The 22,895-nt window shown below is 42.3% G+C and overlaps 1 protein-coding gene across 1 annotated transcript; it reads left to right on the top strand.

Moving 5' to 3' along the window:
* The first annotated feature begins 293 nt into the window (after positions 1-293).
* On the top strand, positions 294-12,770 carry LOC143893907 (leucine-rich repeat, immunoglobulin-like domain and transmembrane domain-containing protein 2). Its single transcript, XM_077399759.1, has one exon. It carries the CDS (start codon positions 1,548-1,550, stop codon positions 3,462-3,464), a length of 1,917 nt encoding a protein of 638 aa, XP_077255885.1. The 5' UTR covers positions 294-1,547; the 3' UTR covers positions 3,465-12,770.
* The last annotated feature ends 10,125 nt before the right edge of the window (positions 12,771-22,895 follow it).

Here is a 22,895-nt window from a genome sequence, read left to right as displayed (position 1 = left end):
TCTGCTACTCCGATCTCTCAAAACCCTTTAAAGCTTCTAAAGTTAAACAATTCGGACTCCATCTCCAAAGAGAGAATTCCGATACCGTCTCGCTACTATCTCTCGAGTGCTTCTGACGCACCCTGTAGCGAAAGCGGAAGAAGGGTGCGCCCTACTTCGCGTCGGCGTTTTCCCTCCCGAGCGGCCCAGCGGGTGCAACGGGGCGCGAGGGTAGAAACGCGGGGATGTTAGCGGGGTACGGACGTACGAACGGACAGACGGAGAGAGACGGAGAGAGAGGGCGACGCGAGATGAAGATACGAGGAGAGGAAAGCCGCGCGAGAGGGTGTCTCTCTGTTTCGCTGCCGGGGGTTTCGCAGTCTCGCATTTCAACAACGACGACGCCGAACGTCGCTGGTGTCGCCGTCGCTGTTTTTTCCCTCGAGCAAGGGAACGCGCGCGCGCGTGAACGATAGATAGAAGCGTTAAGAAAAGAAGAGAGAGGGAGAGAGAGAGAGAGGCAGATGTCGACAGATATAGAGAGTGGGTGAAAGGGTGAAAGGGGGAAAGAGAGAAAGAGAGAGAGAGGAGGCGAGGGGGCTCGCTCGCGAACCCTCGTACGTTGGCCCCCGGCGCAACGAGAGCAGCGTTACGCTCGGCTAGCACGACGGGGCACCTCGTGAGAATTCGGGTATCAGGGGTGCTTCCGTATAGTAGCGGCGGTGGTCGGTGATGTGAGTGGTGGCGGTGGTGGCCTGGTGGTAGCGGTGGTGGTGCCGTCGCTGGTAGTAGTGGTGCGGTTACAGTCGATACGGCGTGGCGGAGGCGCCGAGGAGCTTCTCGTCGGGGACGACGCAAGTGGTGCACGTTGGTGGGCGCAGATTTACGTAAGAACGACGACGACGAGACGGCGACGACGAGGACATGTCTGCCTGCTCGTCCGCTTACTAGTGACGTCGTATGTGCTGGTCGCGTGTGCGCACGTGTGACGCCGCCAATGGATACTCGACGAAGTGGCTGATCGAAAATCCGAGGGGACGTCCTCGGTGGTTTGGGCTCGTCGAGCGCGCGCCGCTCGCAGAGCGAAGACGAAGGAACGCAGCGAGTGCTATAGCGGCGAGGGGTGCTGGGAAAAGATTCGCGAATGGACGAGACGGGTCCGTTCAATTTCGATTCTCCTCCTCGTAATTCGCCACAGTGCCCAGCGAGGACTCCGAAGGCCGGACGGCTCCGGATTAATTTCGAGGTGTGTGAAAGGAGCAACAGCCAATAAAAGAAGAATCGTAAGAAAGAGAACACTAGGGAGGAAGGAAGGAAAGGGTACAAGTGCGAGAACTCGGAAAGAAGGAGGATGGGCGTAAGATCGGTCCCGAGAGGCTTCTCCGCGCGGAAGACGCTTCTCGGCCGTCGTTGAGACGACGCGAATCTCGAGTGTCGTCGGGAGAGAGCAAGGCACAGAGAGAGAGAGAGGGAAAGAAAGAAAGAGAGAGAAGAGTCGAGTCGAGTTGCGGGACGTCAAAAGTTCGCTACGACGACGACGACGACGACGACGACAATAACGATCCATCATGGGGGTCTCGGTGTTCCTGCTCTACGCGGTAACGGTGCTCGGCGTGGCAGCCAGCGACAATTGCGCCGACAAGTGTTCGTGCAAGTGGAAGAGCGGGAAGCGCACGGTGGAGTGCGTGAATCGCGACCTGACCAGCATACCGGAGTGGATCGATCCAGAGACCCAGGTGCTGGACATGAGCGGCAACAACATATGCCACCTGCCGAACAACATATTTATACACGTGCGGCTGACGAATCTGCAGCGTCTCTACCTGCGTGAGTGCCGTATCGACCGGATCGACAGCAAGGCACTGGCCGGCCTGACGAATCTCGTCGAGCTCGATCTCAGCAGCAATCTGCTGGTCGCGGTGCCGAGTTTGAGCTTCACCGACACGCCATTCCTGCGCGATCTCGTGCTCGCGTACAACCCGATCAAGCGGATCCGTCCGCACGCGTTCGAGAGCACGCCGAATCTGGTGAAGCTCGATCTGTCGCACACGCAGCTCGCCGAGATCGAGGGCAAGGGCTTCCGTGAACTGAAGATGCTCGAGAGCCTCAAGCTGAGCAACAATGCACTGTCCACTCTGCATCCGGGCACCTTCGAACCGCTCAACAAACTCACCAGTATCGAACTGCACGAGAACCCGTGGGTCTGCGATTGCCATCTACGCGAGATGAAGATGTGGCTGGTGAAGCATAATCTGCCGATGATCGTGGCGCCCGCGTGCCACGGGCCTCAGCAGTTACTCAATCGTGCCTTCACCGACCTCGGTATCGACGACTTCGCCTGCCGGCCAATTCTGCTGATAGCCAGCCGTTACGCCGAGGCCACCATCGGCGAAAACGCCAGCATCGAGTGTCGCGTGAGCGCGATACCACCCGCAAAGGTCAAGTGGTATTGGAACGGCCGGCTGCTGACCAATCACTCGGCCTTCAGCAGTTATCAAAAGATCCTCATCTTCGAAGAGGGCCAGTTTAGAAAACGAAGTACCCTCATCCTGACCAACGCACAGGAAGCTGACTCCAGCGAGTTCTACTGCGTCGCCGAGAACCCCGCTGGCTGCGTCGAGGCAAATTTCACCCTACACGTGTCCCTGAGAACGGCGGGCATGTCGACTTTAGGTTCGGGTCAGATCGCGGGGATATCCGCCGCGTTAGTGGTGCTCATACTCTTCATCCTACTCATCATCCTCGTCCTGTTCATTCGTCTACGTAGAATGCCGCTGAAGGACGTTAAGTCGTCGGCGCCGATGGAAGCGGCGACCGGCGACGGTGTCGGCAGCGGCAGCGGTGGCGGCGGTGGCGGTAGTGGTGACAACAACCCGCCGTCCGCGACCTCGACCACCCGCAGAAAACACGAGGAGATCGAGACGACGTCGTTCGCGCTGGAATCAAAACCGCCCGCTTCGTTGCACCTGAGCTACGTGCAGAGACCGCACGCGGCCGTGGTGCAGGAGAGCGAGTACAGCACGATCAGCCGATTCGACGACCAGAATCAGTCCGCGGTAGCGGCGATGCCGGGCGCCGGGTGTTTCTCGTCGACGACGTCCTTGATGCCGATCGATAATCCGGATCTCATCAGGGACACCCGGCGCGGCTCCACCGAGGACATCACGCCTTACGGCGTCGCCGATTACGGCCGCGTCGAAGCGTTGGACGACGCCGGCAAGATGCTCTACACCAGCTGCTTGTGGGAGGCCAGGGACAGCTGCGGCAGGACGTCCGCCGTCTCGGTGAACGCGTACCCGTCGAAGGAGCAGCTCGCGGTGGTCGCACCGGTCGTCGAGCAGTTTCCGCCCGGGGCGAAGCAGATGAGAGTCTGGCAGAAGGGCGTTCCGGTGCTGCCGCCGGTCTCGGCGCTGAAACGCGTCCTGGGATCCACGCGCAGCTCGCCCGACGAGGGTTATCAGGAGGGCACCGGCACCGACGTCTAGGTACCGCTACTTCATTACTGCGACGCCCGGCACCGTTATCTGGAGCTACGTAGACGGCACCAGGAGGACGACACCGACTGCTAAGAGAGGAACGAAGGAGAAAAAGAAGAAAAAAAAAACAAGAGTTGTCCTCGCGAGTGCCGGACGGGCGGTAGTGAACAGGAGTAAAAATGTGTCGGACGAATCTCGCGTTTAAGTGTAATCGCGTCCAAGTGTGACGATGACCGATGATAACGCGCCATTATTGTTGTGCTCGGACTGCTTTTCGCCGCTGGACGAAAGCGTTATGCTCGCGATCGCGTTCGCGTATAGTGATCGAAGATACCGCATTATATACAATTTCACATCCAATAGATACCATTCAAGTCGGCAGGTGCGATAACACCCTGCGATCGGGAAGGAAAGTACGGTACAATTGCATGGAACCATGGACAAGGCGCGAGCAACGCACACAGCCCACCCCTAAAGACTGCTATAACTAAACTACCATAACTACGCGAATCGAATATGCTTAGGCGTATGCAAGGAGCTTTCGAGAGGTCGACGAACGCGTGGATCGTTACTGCAATAGGTTGACATCGTGGCCACCGAGGAACGTCTGTGACATGCATAAACGTCTCGCTCGACGCGAGTAAACTGGCTCGCATGGTTGACCGTGTTAAGGATCATCGCGTGCGATTATAGCACGACCTTCTCGAGCCGGGCGCAATAGGCGACATAGCGAAAACGACGCGACTGGGCCTTCTCGAAGAACCACCCGTGCCCGTGCTCGTCGCGAACGAACGCCCGCAAACAAGTGTTTGTAGTGGTGTGACTCTTCGAGGCGGCAATTAACGAAAAAGTTAATTAAGTTGAGATGTCTTGTGTGCAATGCGTGTGGTGCAACCAGTTGGTAGATGTTCGGTTCCGTTTGTACGTGTCACGAGGGTTGTTGCCTCCAGTGTTCGATATCGACAATGTCAACTTACAAGTTATACAGGATGTTCCGAAAAAATGGTCAACGAAAGACGATGATGCCTGTCGTTGCGAGTGAGACGAACCCTCGTAAATGTGTGTTCTGAATAACTCAGAAGCTACCCACGGAAGTTGTTTGTACTTAAGAATACATAAATATCGTGATTGTTAATAAGACTTTACGATTAAGACCTTCGAGTGTGCAGAAATCATCTTCAGATTCGCAGTAATCTCTCGGGAATCGTAACTGAAAATTCGATGAGAATCCAAATTTAGATACGTGTTCATTAAGATTCGCTTACACTCGCAACGATTGACACTATTATCTTTCAAAATATTGGCGTTCCCCTCTGGAAATATTCTGTGTAACGGAGCAATGAAAGATCGGTCGATCGTATCAACCGCAAGGCGACGTCTCGCGCACACGGAGTGCATACAGGAAGTGCATACACATGACGTGCATCAAGTCAGGGACGAGGAAACGATGACGATACGCTACGTCGGCCACGTCATTGTCTGGGCAGCACAATATCGACGGGTAATACATTTGTATAACGGCTAAAGCCAATAGCAGTTCGGGGTCTATTGGGAGGCCAAAATCTCCCGATAAAAAAAAATACGTTAGGTGGCACTCCCCTTAAGACGATAAACGGCGAGTACGAAGACTGGCAGTGCACGTTTCCGATGATGGGGATGACGCGTAGCGTTGCATAGGAAGCGAGGAACGACGCTTAATCTACGAAGTATCTCTCGCGGATTTTTTCTAGTCAATTCGGTGAAAGAAAGAGAGGAAGGAAAAGAAAGCGGAAAAAAAATACAGAAATGAGAACGGATTCACGACGGAATTATTTATTCGGCGGGATGGGAAACTCGCGCTGGCAAAATGGCGCGTATTCTCAATTAAGAGAATACGCGAGGTAGTCTCGTTGTGTCAACACCTGGGTTATTCCCTCGAAGCTTCGGTCGACAAACTCTCACGATTACGGACCGGCGAGCCTATATTGTTGCTTCGAGTGGCCGGTCCGAGTGGCTCTCGTGTCCGAGACGAAGCCTCGCGAGAACGATCGAGTATAAGGAGATATGGCGGCCGGATGCCGCTCTGCATGGATCCATACTCACGACTCCACGTTTCCCGGATTCGATCGCAATCGCGGCCTCTTGGCGGATAGTACCAATTTTTCTCGAGTACCCTATATCAAATTTGCTACGTTTTTAACTGATATAAATTTATTTTTTCAATTTCCATTTTATCCGAATACACAGCTTGATTGAATTTCTTATTTTATTTAATAATCAATTTAGCAGTAATTTTCGATATACGATTATTGTTACGCGTTGTATAACAGCAATTTTGTTTATTTCAATATTTATCAGCGTTAAAGATATATGTATATCGTATTAAATTCATACAACAAATGTACAACGGTGCCGATCAATATTATTGATGACATCGGATATTAAAGCTTTCTTAACATAAATAGATAACGTGCCATTTGCGAGCACGTGTGTTGTGACGGTGAATCCAGAGTATATGTAGGTCTCGATCATTGTCTTTTTGTGCGTGCAACGGGAACCACTGGAATCAATTACATAAGGCTGCGTGATAAGTCCTTAAAACCAATCGCGAGCGAATGTATACTATTGCTCAATCACTAAAGCTGGATTTCGCGATTGATTGGTTGGCTTATGTCTGGCGGTGGCGTCTTACGTAAGTGAGACTCTGTCGATCCACGCATTCGACGGTGAACCGTACTGTCAAGTTGGATTACTACGCTCCTATAAGGGTAACTTTGAGTCGCGCATTGAATGATCAATTCAGAGAAAACTCAAATATTTTACAAAATTATGAGTAAGCAACGTGCCTCCGAACAGCCTACAATCATAAAATATGTTATAAAATCTTTGCAGCAATAGAAAAAAACTCTCTTTTGGTTATAATATTATTATATTTTTTAGTTCGATCATTGGTTTTTTTATCGGATGTTCTTATTTTACTGGATGTTTTTAATTTATTACGCGTCATGTATTTTCCAATTTGGTATGCTGTCTTTTTCTGGAAGAAAAAAAATTACTCTCTTTAATCTATCTGCAACAAAAAAGGCTTATGTTCTTGCGGCAACGAACGATTTAATCAAAGTTACGAGCCATTTCCTCAGGCACCAATTTGTCCTGGAGACATTTTTTTACCCCTACAAGGAGGCAAGCAAACTCGATCTGATAAGTCAAAAACGCCAGTCGCGAGTTTCGTTCGATCCCCATCTATAATAAAGTGTGTCGACGTGCGTTTATTTTGTATGTCGTATATAAGCATGTACCCGTGCGTGCGTGCATGTGTATGTGGATGAGTGTGGATGCGCGTGTATCCGTGTTTGCGCGTACGCGTTTTCCGTTCGTCGAAAAAGCTCGCGGCCGAGATAGCGCGCGCGCGCAATTCGGCGCTTTTGCGTTTATCACCGATTGTTCTATAGCGTATCGCGTGGAACGACCGGGTTTTCTCTGCTCAATGATCTCGAAACCGTATCCGTCATATCGAAAAAAAAAAAAAAAATAACAACAGCGCCCCGGAAATAGCGCCCGCGGCCACTCCGGACGATATGTCGCGTGCACACACAGAACTGGATCGCTCGGACTTTTGCATTAGTTCTTATATCTAGAGAAAAAGGGGGCGAGAGTAGACGACATACACGTGACGTATAAGTAAATAAGGTTGACTGCACGAGCTCTGATACGATTGTACTGAATATTCTAACAGCAGTTACAGAGATTACTTACGGAAGTTCTCTATCTGACAATTTCTATTTTTCGTTGCCCGTAATTAAAAGTCGTAGTAATTAGCCGGACTTAAGTGACGAGAAAAAAGTTTATAGGGATGTAAAGCGAGTGACAACAGTTGAAACGAACTGGTTGCCGTTTGGCTACCATTCTTCTCACACGGATGTGAGTTGGTATATACGTGTAAAAGAAGACGAGGTGATCTTCGTGAAGCTAGCGACCCATTTTTAGAATTTTCAACATAATTAATGGAGTCCCCCGTCTTTCTATTCATTTATTTGTTTGTTTCCATGACTTTAATTGCTATCTTATTCGAGTAAACGGATTACGAATAACCGAGTTTCGTTTCCTCCCTTTTTTATTTCTCTCGGAAATTTTCGTTTCGTAACAATTTCGATTTGAGGAATGCGCCGTTACCCAATCCTACCTATCATTCGTAGTGATCCGCTCGTTAATCTACGCAAACCAAATTCGTCCTCAAAAAAAATTTCGTTTGAAACTTCTACGTGCAGTTTCGCTTACATACACGATGCTAAAAAAAAATTGTATGTTATACAAAGCTCGCGAGTTTTTCCGCTTTGCGGACGTCGTTGCGCGTTACTTCCGAACTTGCAGTACCCCATCTTGGATCGTGTGACTCTTGCATTTCGTAAAATTACATTAAAAACGCGGACTAACGAAAAAAATGTCGCGTTCATTTTTTTCCAATTCTTACCTGCTTATAGTTTAAAATATGCATTTGAGCGTTCTCGCGCATACCGGCATGTCGATCGCTCAATGCAGCCGAGAGTCAACTGTTGCGTGCAAGTGAGTCTTTATATCTGATTTCCACTAGTTTTTTTTTTTTTATACCTTTCGATCGACGTGGCACACAACTGAGTGTCGTAACGCCGCACATGCCAGGTCAATATACGCAGTGATAGCACTCGTTGTCTATAGCGACTGTAAGGCACGTGAGGTCTAGAACCTCACAACTCAATACGAGCTACATCCGATCGAGGAATCAGGAAACGCGATGTTAATTGCAATTTATTGTCAAAATCAAAGTGCGAATCTTTGAGGTGTAGTCGTCCATGCGATATCACAATGTTATTTAATAAAAATTTCTACAAAACGCGTTGAATAGAGCAATCTAACGAGTTCGAATCTGATCCAGCTCGTCGGAAAATTACACAAACGCAATACTGCCAGGAAACACTAATTATTTATGAAACTATAAATTGGGACACGATAGAGATCATATTATAAAGAATTATAAATGTAATGAAATACATTATGTATTTCATTATCCGTTGATATCATTCAACTCATAAAGGAAAGATATTCTAAATTTGAACACGTGCATGTGATTTCACTCTTTTACAAGTAATGACCTAGTCGTTTAAATTCTCATCATGTACCTACGCTATTTTATGCAGGGGAATAATAAATATTTCAAATATTTATAAATATTTTCAAATATTAATAAATATTTCTTTGGTATTAGACTTAAAATTCTATTTTACGAGAATCGATCACTTTCAATAGTAAGTCCCCGGGGATCACAGAACTAAGAGTGATTGGTTGCTCCATTCGTTGCTCCATTGAAAGTTTTGCGCTCTGAGAATGACTCAATAATAAAACTTAACAAGTATACGCAGAATAATGCTGTTTCGTCTCACCATTGGCTTTGGTTTTCGCTTTTCTGATTTACTGATCAATATGGACGCCTTTTATTTTCTGGAATCCTACTTTCGAAAATTAAAAAATTGTGTAGTTAATTATTCACACGTGGCATGCGGTATTGCGTGAAATGAAACTTTCATCGTACACACGAATGTCTGTTCTACACAGGCATCGCGATTTTATATTTGTTAATGAGGATAACTTACCGAATAATTTATTCAAATTGTGTTCAACATTTCCACGTGCTGTTTTATTATGACATTTTCTATAATTTATCATTGATTAATTTAATACTGTGACAACAATAGCTTAGAATAAATTAAAATACATTTAACGCTAATGAATCATGAATAAACATCAGTTATATAAAGCTAGTTTAACTTTTAATGTATAATTAAGCTTTTAATCCAAGTTTTGACAACGTTTTATAAAGCTCAATTAAAATTTATTTGCAAAGTTTCGTTATTCGTCGATATCATTCGATTTATAAAAGGAAGGATATTTTAAATTTTATGTGCACGTGACTTTTTTTTTCTACAACCGACAGGATGATGCAGACATCCTAATCTTTGTAATTTTTGTATCGATAACGCGATTACGTGTTTGCATATTTTTACGAGAAAATATATTTGAAACACTGCCGAGAAAGGGGAAGGGGGTACACAAGACGAGCGTAAACAACCCTGTGCACATATTTTCTCACTTCTTAAGGTAATTTCGCTCGCTGGGAGAAGCTCGTTCTTCGCTCCTAGCGTGAAAATATGCTTTCGCGACCGCGACGTTCGATGTCGCGGGTCTTCGTAAAGTTTACACACCTTGAATTTTCGTACTTTCGGAACCATATAAACGTATTAACATAATGTTATACGCAGCGGCGGATTTAGAATATTTTGGGCGCAAAATGAGGTTATCCGAGCCCTTCGAAAAAAAAATATATAAAATAAATCAGATGAATTTTATAACTATATATATGTGTATCCTATATCATAAATATTTTTAACTAGAGTTTATAAAATTGTTAAAATGTTTTAATGTTTCTTATTGATGTGGCCGAGACCGGCCGTATATAGCTTTATTATCTAGGCCAAAGTTTGCATCAGTTGTTGCGGGTCATTATTATCAGAATATAGACACAGCATTCAATGGTATTTCCCGTTGTTGTGACGTAACAAATGAGTATACCATCTGTCTTAACAATTGGCAGCAATAAATCGTTAGTAACTACCAATCGACCGAAAAGTATTTTAAATTAAAGCGGAAACAGGACAAGTGCATGTGTGAGAGTGAAAGAGAGAACGAGAGAGGGGGGAGAGAAAAGGAATAAGGGATTATATATATATAAAAGACAAAGTGTTAATTTTACTGAATTCGTGAAGTTTTGTATACATAGGCAATAATGTACGGCAACTTTTATGGTGGGCAAGCGAAGTAATGCAAGAAAATCGTGAATTATCTACAGCACTTGATAATAATGAAGCAGAAATGGACACGGCAAATAAAAGAAAAGATATTTATTCGCGGTGGCTTCGCACATATACAACAAGGTGTGAATGATAAGTGTTTTCTACAACCTCGAAGTACGCGCGGCAAATTAATTGTCGTTACACTACAATAGCGCGCCACGTTGTTAATTTTGTACCCGGTTGAAGTAGCGAGATTAACTTCTATAATCCGGCGTTCTCTCTTTTTAACTTAATTGAAGAAAATGTGGACAGACAGAAATTAGAAAAGCAAAAGAATACTGAATTTTAAAATAAGGACGCATATCTTAGTCTTTTCTAAAGACATTAAGGACAAGTTGCGTTTTAAAGTACTTTAAATCGCGTCTTAAGATATTTAAATCGATTTTAAACACATACACGTGACTGCCAGATGTGTCAAGAGTTAATTTTGTTCATGATGCGTGACGTTATTCTCTTCGATTTGTTAAAAAGAATTATACAGATATCCGGAAATATATCTAACATAACATCTATTTATAAATATCCCGTTGTTACATAAATAACGTTCATGAAGGTGCGATGTATTTTTAGATGGAAGTAATTGAATGAATTTCTGATACAAGTACTCAGGTATGAATAGGGTTGCCAGAGATCTTTGTGTATGCGGAGTTGCCCTATATTTCAAGGCGACGAAGTTAACGGCGTTATATCGCAATTTTAGAAACCTAATTTAATTTTTGAAATCTTATAGTTATATACGTTTCAAAACTAGAATAGTATATAAACAGATTGAATCGAGGAACCTATTGAAGGTAGAACAGAGAGTAACGCCCTTATTTATAAAATACAAACTTTGTCTTTACGTAATCGTAAACCGTACTACGTAGTTCCTGATGTATTTCGAAGGGAAAAATCTGGCAATCCTGAGAGCACGAAGAAAGGCACCGAGATACGCATCGAGGTAACGCGTCGACCTCGGCCTTAAAAGCTGCACTTTGTACAATTAGACCGAGTGTTACAAACCGCGTTGCCGCGACTCGTAACCGGCTATGCGCTCCGTGTTAACGCTAGTAATAACATTAATGAGTAACTCTTTAACGTGCGCTCCAACAAGCGGCCCGAACACGCGAGTCCTGCGAAAAATCCTCGCCACAGGTTGTTGGCTCTGTTAATAACCCGTGCGGTAACACATCCGTAACGTATGCATCATCCTTATTATTGGGACATAGACCTTCGTATATATGTATATATATATTATATATATACGACCTGAGTTTTCTGGCCCCTCTCTATCAATTTTACATTTTTTATCGTAATTTTAAAGCGCTGAGCGCATATCTACGCTTCTATTGCGGACAATAAAAATTTCAGTTTTAAAGATAATAGGACGTCGACGGCGTCTACAGGCTATTGTTTGAAACAATAGTATCGCGTACATATGCGCTCCGTCCGAAGGGATATCACAGACACTTGTACCATCGCGACACATCAGATATAATCTGAAAACCGGATGAGAGGAGGAAATGTAAATCTCTCGAAAATCGCGGGAAAATGATAGGGTTGCCAACGAGATTATTTTACAAAATCTTTAGATTTGACAAAATGTAAATTTCTCTTCGAGCTTGGAATTTTTTATACATTTCTCACATATCCACATGCTCACATATCCCATACATTCGCATATCTATATGTTTTACATATCTATATGTTCTATTACACATCATTTTACACACTTACATATCGTTACATATCTATATATACCTATAAGTGGTTTTTCAAGATGTCATAGTTCTCGAAGAAAACTTTGTTATATTGAATTAATCCAAATTAATCTAAATTTTTCTCCTGAGCGCGGAACCAATGCATTGTTGGCAATCTCAAAAAGTGAGCAGAGAACGTTATTATATATCCTGCGTGCGCGCGTGTACATGTTCGTGTGCGTTGTATATGCGTATGTAGGTATGTATGTGCATTTGCCTGTAAAAACCGAGTGCTCGCGTGTAAGTTAATAAAAAAACCGGACCTAGTTTACGACCCTTAAGACGTGCCCGCCAAAGGGGACAACCACTTTTAAGGATGTTAACGATGTACAAATATGTAATTTAGTGTCGCAGGAAGAATCCGTCTAATGGCGCGGTGTACGACGACGAATATATAAGAAAAATAAACGAGAAAAAAGTATATAAAAATATTTCTTTTATTTTACAAGTAACGAGATGGAAGGGCGTGCGTATGATTGCGATCCGTTTTAGAGGGCATAGGCGTATCTATATTTCCAAGATTACGCACTTTTTTGAAGGTATACATAAATAGAGCAGAATATACCGTTCAAGACGGAAATTGTTGATGAAAGAAAAGGAGGCGAGAGAGAGAGAGAGAGCGCGCGCGTGCGATACACTGTCATAAACCCACATGTACGGTAAAATCATGTGCTATAAAGGCAGTTGTCGAAATAAAATTTTTTTCGATCGAATTACTGATGGTTTTTGTTTTTCCTAACCCAGCTACAAGTTTGTTATTTTTTAAGAAAATAAAAAAAAATGCGAAATTGATAGTAGCGGAATGTAGCAACATTTGAAACAAACTGAGAAATAATGAAAAAAAAGGAATAAATATTTCAGACTTCGTCTGCGCATAACTATTTAAAACCAATGTGATTACATTTTTATTCATGTTCAAGAATTATTTACTTGACCCATTTGTCCATCAAAGTTTTTGAATAAAAGATGAGAGCCTGATGTGCAATTTATATATAATTTATTTTCAAATATCTTTACAAAATATATTAATTTCACCGCTTAAATCACTTATATTCCTAGAGTTTACAAATTTAATTTAAGTGCATTTTATACACCTAAAATAGTGATTAAAAATTATCACAAATGTTGAAAAGGAACCTCGATAATTCCAGTGCACTGTATCATAAATATTTATCGAGGATTTAACATTAGTGTTAATGATCATAAATGTCTACGGGCACGTGCGCTAACACGATCTGTCGATATGTCGTTATTTTCGTCATTGCGTTTATCTGTTGACATTAAAAAGAGGTATTGAACGGGAATGTGGGCTCGAGCCATGAGATTTCGAGCGACTGTCAAACAAACGCCGGAAACGAAGAGCGGAGAGATAGATCGAAGACAGGCAGGACGATGGTGCTCTTGACGTTTGACGAGGAGGAATCCCCTATCCGTCATTATTATAAGCGGCACTTTATCAATAGAAAGAGGGTCATCTCGTGTCAGATCGATCCGCTTGCATTTGTCAAAGTGAGAAATTATGATGGGTCTCGCATACATACATCATGTAAAAGGATCGCGTGAAAATTCAATTGGAAAGTATTCCGCGACGTATAATATGCGAGTAATATATGAAGGGAGGGATACGTCGAATCGCGTGATGTGTGTATATAACGAAAGAAAATCAGTAAAAAATGAGAGAAAATTAGCTGATAAAGGAAATGTCATGTTGGATGTCAAATCTAGACTGAATTCCGCAATTTTACGTATACCCAATTACGACGTTCATAATTAAAGTCTTGGAGCATGGATTATTAAATCAGTCAGTTTACTACGCACATTTCTCGCGTAAATATATTATATTATCTTCGCGAAAACTGAACACATTCATCATATTTTATTAATCAATTTCACAAACGTCTCTTCTGTAACGCGTATATCAAGATAAATTATAGGTACATCTAATTTATCCCGGCCGGAGTCGCGAGTCGCGAGTGAATTGTCTAAAACGGATTTTAAGTAAATACGGACACGCAAATTCTACAGCAAGACCGCCGATAGCATTCCGCCGGATTTCAGGCCGAAAACGACGCAGCCTGAGCGATTGAAACCTGAACGGCCGAATTGCATCCGGCGACACGGGCGTTGCATTCTGAAATTTCATATCCAACAATCGCGTTATAGCAACAATGCCTTGATTGGTATCATTCTAGCTGTGCCGTCTGTCCCGCGTTTCTATTTGTAACAAAAAATCAATATATCCGCATGATGTTCTCTGTCCCCTCCCCGTCAATCTGTCCCACCATTCCCGCGCTCTCCTTTGCTTCCAATCTTTACACGGATAGCACAGTTATTCTACATCCATATATGTATCTCTAAACGGGATGAACGCGTTGTTGGGATACACGACAAATGCACGAGCACATGCTTTAGCGTTAGATTTAACGGTATTGTGCGTATTCATGTTTTTTCGAGTGAAAAAGCACGACGGCTGCAAAAAGCTGCAACTGCATTGTACAATGAAGAGAGAGAGAGAGAGAGAGAGAGAGAGAGAGAGAGAGAGAGAGAAAAGGGAGAAAAAAACAATATCGTTTGAAAGGGCAATCGGTTATTATTTTCTGTACTACTGTGATGTATCGGGTATCGATTGTGTGTTAACAGAAATACCGTTATCTGCGTCTACGAGACAAGGCAGGTATTGTTTCTGATGTTAACCGTAATATTGCCACAGTCGTGCGGTTGTATATAATATTTATATTTGCATCATGCAAAAACGCGAAGTAGCACGATAACGGTGCTTCGTTCGCAATAAATACACGCAATATTTTCCGTGAATGCAAAGCAATCACAATGAAGTTGAATCATATATTTCGTATAACAAGCTTGTCCCAAATTATAAAATTGAAAATGTCGGGGAAAAAATAAAACTTTTTTTTTTACCAAATATATGTATATGGTCAGATACAAAACACCAGTTTATTTAAATTATTTAACTCACTTTTCAAATGATAAAGTTTAACGCATTTGATGAATTTATCTTTTCACGTTCCCACTAAAATTAAGAGTCACGATAATTATTAAACATTCCCTATTATATAGCTGTTGTATTTTGGTCCCTCGTCTCTCGTCCTATAATTCTAGGCAAAGTACTCGCTTTATCATTTACACCGGGATCTTGGCAGCGGCTCCAATTCAGCAGCGAGACATGACACGAAAAAGAGCGCCTACACCATGACCGCGATGCCGAAATGCATATACCAAGTTTCATAACATCCATGCGCCGAGGCTTCGAATGCAGCGCGCGGACTATCTCGAAAACGTCATTATTGCGCTGCGGCATACAACTCGCGAGGGTAAACACGCGTGTGCACACGTATTAACGTACGCACGATACGTCGGGCATACACCGGGAAAACGACATATTATTTTCCCGAATGGTAATCGCGTATTCAGCCACGGTCTGAAAATGCGTATCGTACGGTCTTCATAATACGGCTGTTACCGTGAACTATTGCGGCGCCCGCAATTCTGGCCTGTCTCGTATTTTAGGTCGGACTCTTCAGGGATAACGCGATGTATGCACGCCCATGTTATTTGAAAGAGATATGTACATGCATTCCTATGCTAATACGAAACTTCAGATAGTCCGCAACGATATCACACACATTTTCGGTTAAAATCTAATTTGCTACAATCAATTATATAATTAAAAAGAAATAAAATAAATAATGTGGATTATTTTATATATCCTTATTTATGGCGATAAAAATTGTATTTTAATTACAGGATTTTTGTATGAATTATAATTGTAATTGCTAATTAATAAGAAAAGATTTGGCTTCGATTAAGAAAGAAACCGTAAGGTCTACATAAATAAAAAGAATCGGTTATAGCATCGCGAATAAAGTATTCCGCGACATGGTTTCGACCCTTTTTTTTTTTTTTTTTTAATCGCCCGTTGCTATTCTCGCTGATTAACCGGACCTCATGTTAATTAGACGCGAGCGGAATTGCACGGGCGACTGGCAATTATTATTTACGCGCGTCTTTTTCACGCTCTCGCGTGCTAGCTAGCTCGGGCCGTCGGCGCTGCCTCCGCTTCGAATTTACTTCGCGCAATTACCCATGGGTGTGTTCCTGAAATATCGCGTTTTCCACCACGTTTTGCTTTTAATTTCGTGCAGGGCCTCCGCCGCCGCGCCGCCCGCGGTTATCCTTAGAGGGCGATATTCATTTTATTAAGCGCGCGTGCGCCGGGCATCGCGACGTGCAAGGTAAAAAAAAAGAGGAAAAAGAAATGGGGAAACGAGAGAAAAGAGGAGAAAAATTTAAACGCGTGTGGGATCTTTTTGCGAGGCTCCTAAGCCCGTATTTTATCGTCCGACGTTCAAATTCGCGTGTGTACGTAATTCGCGCGTTACTACGTAATCTTGGGTGGCCCCGCGGTCTTGTACAACACGGACTGATTCGCGATCGAAGATATCGCATCGCTCGAAAAACCGCTTTCTGAACCGTCTAGATAAAGCGCCGCTGCAATTAAATCTCGAGTAACACCGAACGAGTTTTTTTGAGCGCAAAGTTTGAGTATCGTTAATTGGCAAACGCCGTAGAGTTTGCTGTGCTATCGTAGACGTGTATACCTTCTAAATACCTTTCCCTCTTCTGGGTCACTCGCGAATACGCGGATTCGCGCGATACGATAAAGTTTGTTCTCCGAAACCAATTTAAGAGGCGAAACTTATATACGATAATATCGAAACTTATTCGGCGAGTGTCAAGGCCATTTTTTCGCATCAAGTCCATTACATTGTGTTTTCTTAACGCACGAAGAGCCCGTCCAAAAATATGACACGTTTACTTAACGTTACCTAAATGACCCACCCGATTAACATTAATTTTAATTGCTGTGCTTAATTTTCGTGCATAAGTCCTAAAGTAGATGTCAATTTAAAAAATAATAATAGAGACTAACTTAGTTAAATGTCAAGTTATTTACATGTTAAAGTACTATTTAGGCGATTACGATTTTTGCAGATATATTGATATTTTGGTGAAATTGTCATGAAATCAAACTTGCACAATTTTAAATAAATGTATGGAATTATTTGAGTTTACATTATGCATTACATAAAATTACGTTACTTTGAAGGGTATAACAGCTGCTTTGAAGTGATATGTAAATATATCTAAAAATATCCATAGTTGCGTGTAATGCGCACTTTGCGATATACTTATACACTGATAATATTTACAGACGTCATCGCGCGCTTGGCTTTTTCCGGAATAACGATAAGCAAACGTTACGGTAGAGTGGGAGTGAAAAATCTCGTTTTAAAGTCCGCCAGGAACCGCACCTGTAAATTAAACTTTAATCAAAAATTCCCGCGGAGCAAAGAATAGCCCCGACCGAGTTACGCTCTTGTAGTGAACCATAGGTCCGTTGGGTATACCGTGGAAAAAAAGATACGCGCCATGATCTGCTTAACTCCCAGCAGCTTTATCGAAGTTGAATTTCAGATCGGGTCGATAGGTCCGCACCGCGCGTCGCGAATTATTTCCCCTTGCGAGATTAGAAATACGTTTTTAGCCACGATATCAGTAGTATACGGGTTAACGCCGCAACTCCAAATTACCGCACGGTTGGTCGATTAATTCCATTTTCTCTAATAACTATATCGAACCCACGGGCATGTCCCGCTCGCATCCGAAATCGAATCACCGCGCGTCGACAGTCAATCCATCGCGTCAATTTCTAAGTGATTGCGTGTCGATACGCTCGATTAGTCAACCGAAATTCGGTGACAGCTTCGCGGTGGGACGTGTCAAATCGACGAGGAAAAATTTCAAGTCAATTCCGCTGTCTGGGATTCATTCCCACGATTACAGCCGCATACCGAGACTTCGGCATCTAAATCTATAAATCAGTATCTTAAAGATAATATATATATTTATATAACTTTGTATTCTCGTAAATTCTCTATTTTAGTATTGAAAAAGACTTAAGTAAAATCGAAACGTTTATCTTATATCCATTACACATTTATGAATAAGATTTATTATTTCAAATATACTACCTTGACTTTAGCTCGTATTGTTAGCCTATTATTCCCTCTCTAATATAACTTTATATATATCATGTAAATATAGTATATATAATTTTACTTCAGATTAATTGATTTTATCTCAATCTTGTAGAACAAGTTCTAAAACATTCCTCCCATTCTGTAATTACATTAAATAGATCTTATTTAACTGGAGATATTTAAATATAATCTATAATTGACTTATATTAGTAAAACGATATATTTTAATCTTTTAATTAATTATAGTTGCAGAGCTTGCAAGCACGTTACGACGATCCGCGATAAGAAATCACCTCTCTCCATTTCACATTTTATGTGGCACATTTTCATCGTGGGGGAGGGAGGGGGAGGGGGGAGCGCCGTTTAACAGTTCGAAGAAGTTTGCGCAAACGAGTGAAATTACTTCAAATTTCCGTACGGAACAGCGGCCGGAAAATAACGGAGGAACGTTACGCCGCACGGCGGCGTATGTTAATACAGATGTATGAATTACTGTCACGTACCGCGAAGGTTTTCTGTACGCGATGCGTAATTTGTACCGCTGCCTGCGCTCCGTCGTGAGATGAATAAATCATTCGCCACTTATCACGCGGAAACTTTCGAACATGCAGACGCACACACGCACACAGACAACACACAACGTCGTTGATCCCACACGCTGGTCGTTGCGGAGTCATATGTAATATGCGCAGTTTAGCTGCAGTTTACCTATTCCCCGAGAGCCCTTTTTCGCCCCGACTTTCAAACATATAGATATATACGCGTATACGTGTATATATATATATATATATATATATATATATATATATGTATGTATGTACATATATACGTGTGAAGGACGACGTAACATCCAAACGACAATTTATCCTAGAAGCGTCTCTCTCGAACGACGTTAGATATTATTCATCTGAGAATCTCGGGACTCTTCCTGACCCGACGAAGATCCAAGAGGGCCGACGCGACGGGCTGCTTTTCTTCGCGAGAGATGAGAGAAATGGACGAAGACGGATTTCCGGCGAGTCGCTTGAGGGATTAAAATCTTTTTCTGAAAGACATCGCTGTAAAGGGAGTACTTTAAACCGCAACAAACATTAGTTTATTTCGTGTATGTCTCGTATAATAATTTTAAAAATTTTATAACAAGAAATTAATGATTAATCTTCCCGGTTACAGATGCATTTGACTTTGCTTTAAGAAGAAATTAAAGTGGTTGTCAAGAAAATTTTCTAAAAAGTGATTATCTTAAAAGGCAAATAAACTTTTATAGTGTATTTAATTAAATATAATAGCTTTGAATCAATAAACTGCTTTTTTCATAATTGGAAATCATAGAAGAAAAAAGCTTAAAGTGGAATCTTTACTCTATACTTAAACACCTAGATAATATAATATTCAAATTATGTAAAATAATTATTATCCGGTTATATACTCAAATTCAGATGTTTTAATTATCTAAAGAACTCAAATTATAACATCTAAAGTCTAAAAAATTGGATTTGTGATAGATATCGTGAATTCGGATCTAGACTAAATTAAAACAATTTGATAAAAAATTGATAGCAACACACACACACACACAATACGCTAAAATCCGTATTAAAATTATATACGTATATATAAATTGTTTTAGATTGTATATGTATTTTATTACATCACGGTAAAAAATAAATACGATATACAAAATACTTTTGGAATAAATTGATGAAACTTAACAAAAATAAATTTAATTAAATATTTCTCGATTTTTTGAAATACCAATCGATTTACATGCACAAATCATAGCTTCTGTCAGCTGTAACAACATTTTCCGTTGTGAAGAGCAGTCTTTCAGAGTTAGTGGAAAAAACATAGCCAGAAAAAAAGCTAAATAAATTCTTGCTACCTTAGTAATCATCAGTTTCCTGATCTATTCTTGTAGCAGACAATTCGAATCCGAATTATTAATAAATTTGCAAATCAGGCTAGATTTGATTCTCATTAAGATTCGACTCATTAGTTCGGATATCCGAACTTGAGTAATCGGATAATTCGGTGAATTAATTATCAGGAAATCCGAATATTATAGCAAATCCGGATTGTATTTGTAGCCCTATACGTATATATCTATATACGTATATATCAATGGATGGAATATATACGTTATATACGCTAGAGGATAATAAAAATACATTGCAGTTATCGTTACAATAATTTATGTGGCAGCGGATAACAATAACAACGAGACGTAAAACACATTTAAAGCCAAAGATATTCTAGTCCATCCCATCTCATAAAATTACAATAGTGCAGATGGCGGACTGATAGTACACTATCCTGTATTAATTAAAGACTGGGCACAAAATGGTAGCATTTGGCGAGCTAATAAATTTTAAGTGCATTAAGCTTTTAGAGCTGAAACTGCGCTCGCGATCTGCATTAAAGCGCTAATTCTGTACTAAACTATCTTGTTTTCTAAAATCTTGCACATAATTGAAGAATAAATGAAGAAAATAATTGCAGAATAAGGCACAATATTAATTATCTGAATCTGACATTCCATTTTCTTTGGCAGCCGAGTCCAAGAAATAAGTTCGTATTTATTAATACAATCCTGTGCGGAGAAAACACGCGATTTTCGAATTCCCGGTCGCGATAAGGGAGTAAAGTGCCAAGTGTCCGCGGCACGTGGTACACCGGGGATAGGGCGACACCGTGACAAGTGTAAATCACGATTCCGGGGAGAGCTCCGCGCGAGTTCGACTTGCCTCGCTTGCCAATATAGCGAGCTGCGAAATCGACGATGCGGGGGCGTCGGTGCCGTAGGGTGGATGAAACGAAGGAAGAAGGGGGAGAGAGAAGGAAGGAAGGAAGGAAGGAAGGAAGAAAAAAGAGAATGCGCGGCACACGTGTGGCCCATTCGTTCCGAATCCTTCCGCCGCCACCCGGTGTGGGCATCGCACGGGGTGCCGGACGAGGCCGAAGAAGAGGAAAAAAAAGCCGGAGGGTAGTCACGCTCCAGGGGCATTTTTCAGAAGCTGCTTGTCGGCCACCATATCCTGTCAGCCATCCACCCTCTTCCTCCTCTCCCTTTTCCTTCTCTCACGTTCGCGAAAAAGTCGATAGTTGCGTAGACAGCGTTCTCGGGAGGCGGTGAAGAGCGGGTGCCAAAACGAAGAGCGGCAGAAGAGAAAGGGGGACCGCGGGCCGTTGTCAAAAGTTACCATCGATTTTTCAAATTCCCCGTGGATACATAGGCAACTGACACAATCGGATTTTCTTCATTCGCCGAGCGTCACCCGGGATATTTGTCAAGAACCCGTGAGTCTGACCATACTCCGGATGCTTACTACTTGCGCGGGCAAAAAAACCGCCTAATCCACTGAGAAATCGTTTTCTCCTATTCATAAAACTTTGTTCAGAATATATGCGAGATTGTATTTTCTTTGAAAATTAATTAACTGTGGGATGATCAGAAATTGAATAATCACATTGACGAAAACGAATCAATTATTTTTTAATCTATCTTTTTATAGATATAGTTATGGATATGCGAGGGTTGGTACAAAATTAATGCTTTCTAATATTTTTCTTTCAAATCTGGCGCCATAGAAATTTTTGCGTTTCAATGAGTTATTTGAAGTGATGTGTCTAGTTACGTTATATTAAGTGGTATTGTGATCATTTACGTGCGTGTCACACGAGCAGTTCGAACTGATGTGTGTTTCAGATGTGCGTAACAGACAAGGGCGCCGGTGGTTGAATTTCTTACCGTGGAAGAAGTGAGTTCCGATGGCTGCGTTCAGCAGAGAAAACAGCTCAATGAGCGCTCAGTGATTCTTTATTACGATTACTTTCTACACTTGGATTCGGGGAAGAACTAAAGGCAAGCTCCAATTATTTTAAAAAATTACCGATCGCTGAGTTGCTTTTTCCGCTGAACGCAATCTTATTCGCAAAAATTCATTCGCGTCTCAGAAATGTGTATGATAATACCATTTCCGAAATACGAATGGATTTCAATAGGACTCACTTCTTCCACGGTAAGAAATTCAATCACCGCCCTTGTCTGTTACGCGTATCTAAAACACACACCAGTTTAAACTGTTCGTGCGTGCCACACTAACGTAACTGATCACAACACCACTCAACACTCAACATAATGTAACTAGAGACTTCAAGTAACAAGTAAAACGCAAAATTTTTAGAAAACATTATTTCCGTACCGACCCTCGTAATTATTTTTAGAATAAAATATACGTTTAATAGCAATGGCGCAATAATACATCTTGCTTGTTAAATTTCAGATTTTTTTTTCTTTTTTATGTGTTGGGTTGTTGGGTGTAAACAATATCCATTGGTTTCGGTCAGTTTGATCTAGATTACATAGTGAGGCAAAGTCTTTATGAGACGAGTGCGAAAACCACGTCCACAAACGCGAAATCATTGTCAGCCGCGTGTCCGAAATTTCTGAAGTTCGAGCGTTACAGAGATACGTGTCAGAGAGCTATTGGGTTATTTCGCGGTAAAGCATGGCGACGCGAGACACTTGCCAAACGAGGCTATCGGCGTGGTAACGTAACCGACACTTGCATAAACAACCTGCCTGCTGCGGTACGATCGATTTCTCAAAGGCTTATCGACACGTAGAATAAATGGGGTTTTCGTGTAATTCCGTCTACAACCGAAGTCATTCCCAAATTGTATTACCACTTCTACTGCGAAGCATTGGTAGTAACATGTCAATCTGCGAAAGGCTTCTTATAAAATATATAATCACTAGCAATTTGCGCATGCACT

Source organism: Temnothorax americanus, unplaced genomic scaffold (genome assembly GCF_048541705.1).
Source record: "Temnothorax americanus isolate GAGA-0224 unplaced genomic scaffold, ASM4854170v1 Scaffold13, whole genome shotgun sequence".
NCBI lineage: Eukaryota > Metazoa > Arthropoda > Insecta > Hymenoptera > Formicidae > Temnothorax > Temnothorax americanus.
The sequence above is the reverse complement of the archived record's forward strand: the minus strand, read 5'-3'. Positions and strand labels throughout refer to the sequence as shown.

Bases quoted from the DNA above. Each gene is read 5' to 3' on its own strand.
- LOC143893907 (XM_077399759.1), top strand. From the start codon at position 1,548: ATGGGGGTCTCGGTGTTCCTGCTCTACGCGGTAACGGTGCTCGGCGTG.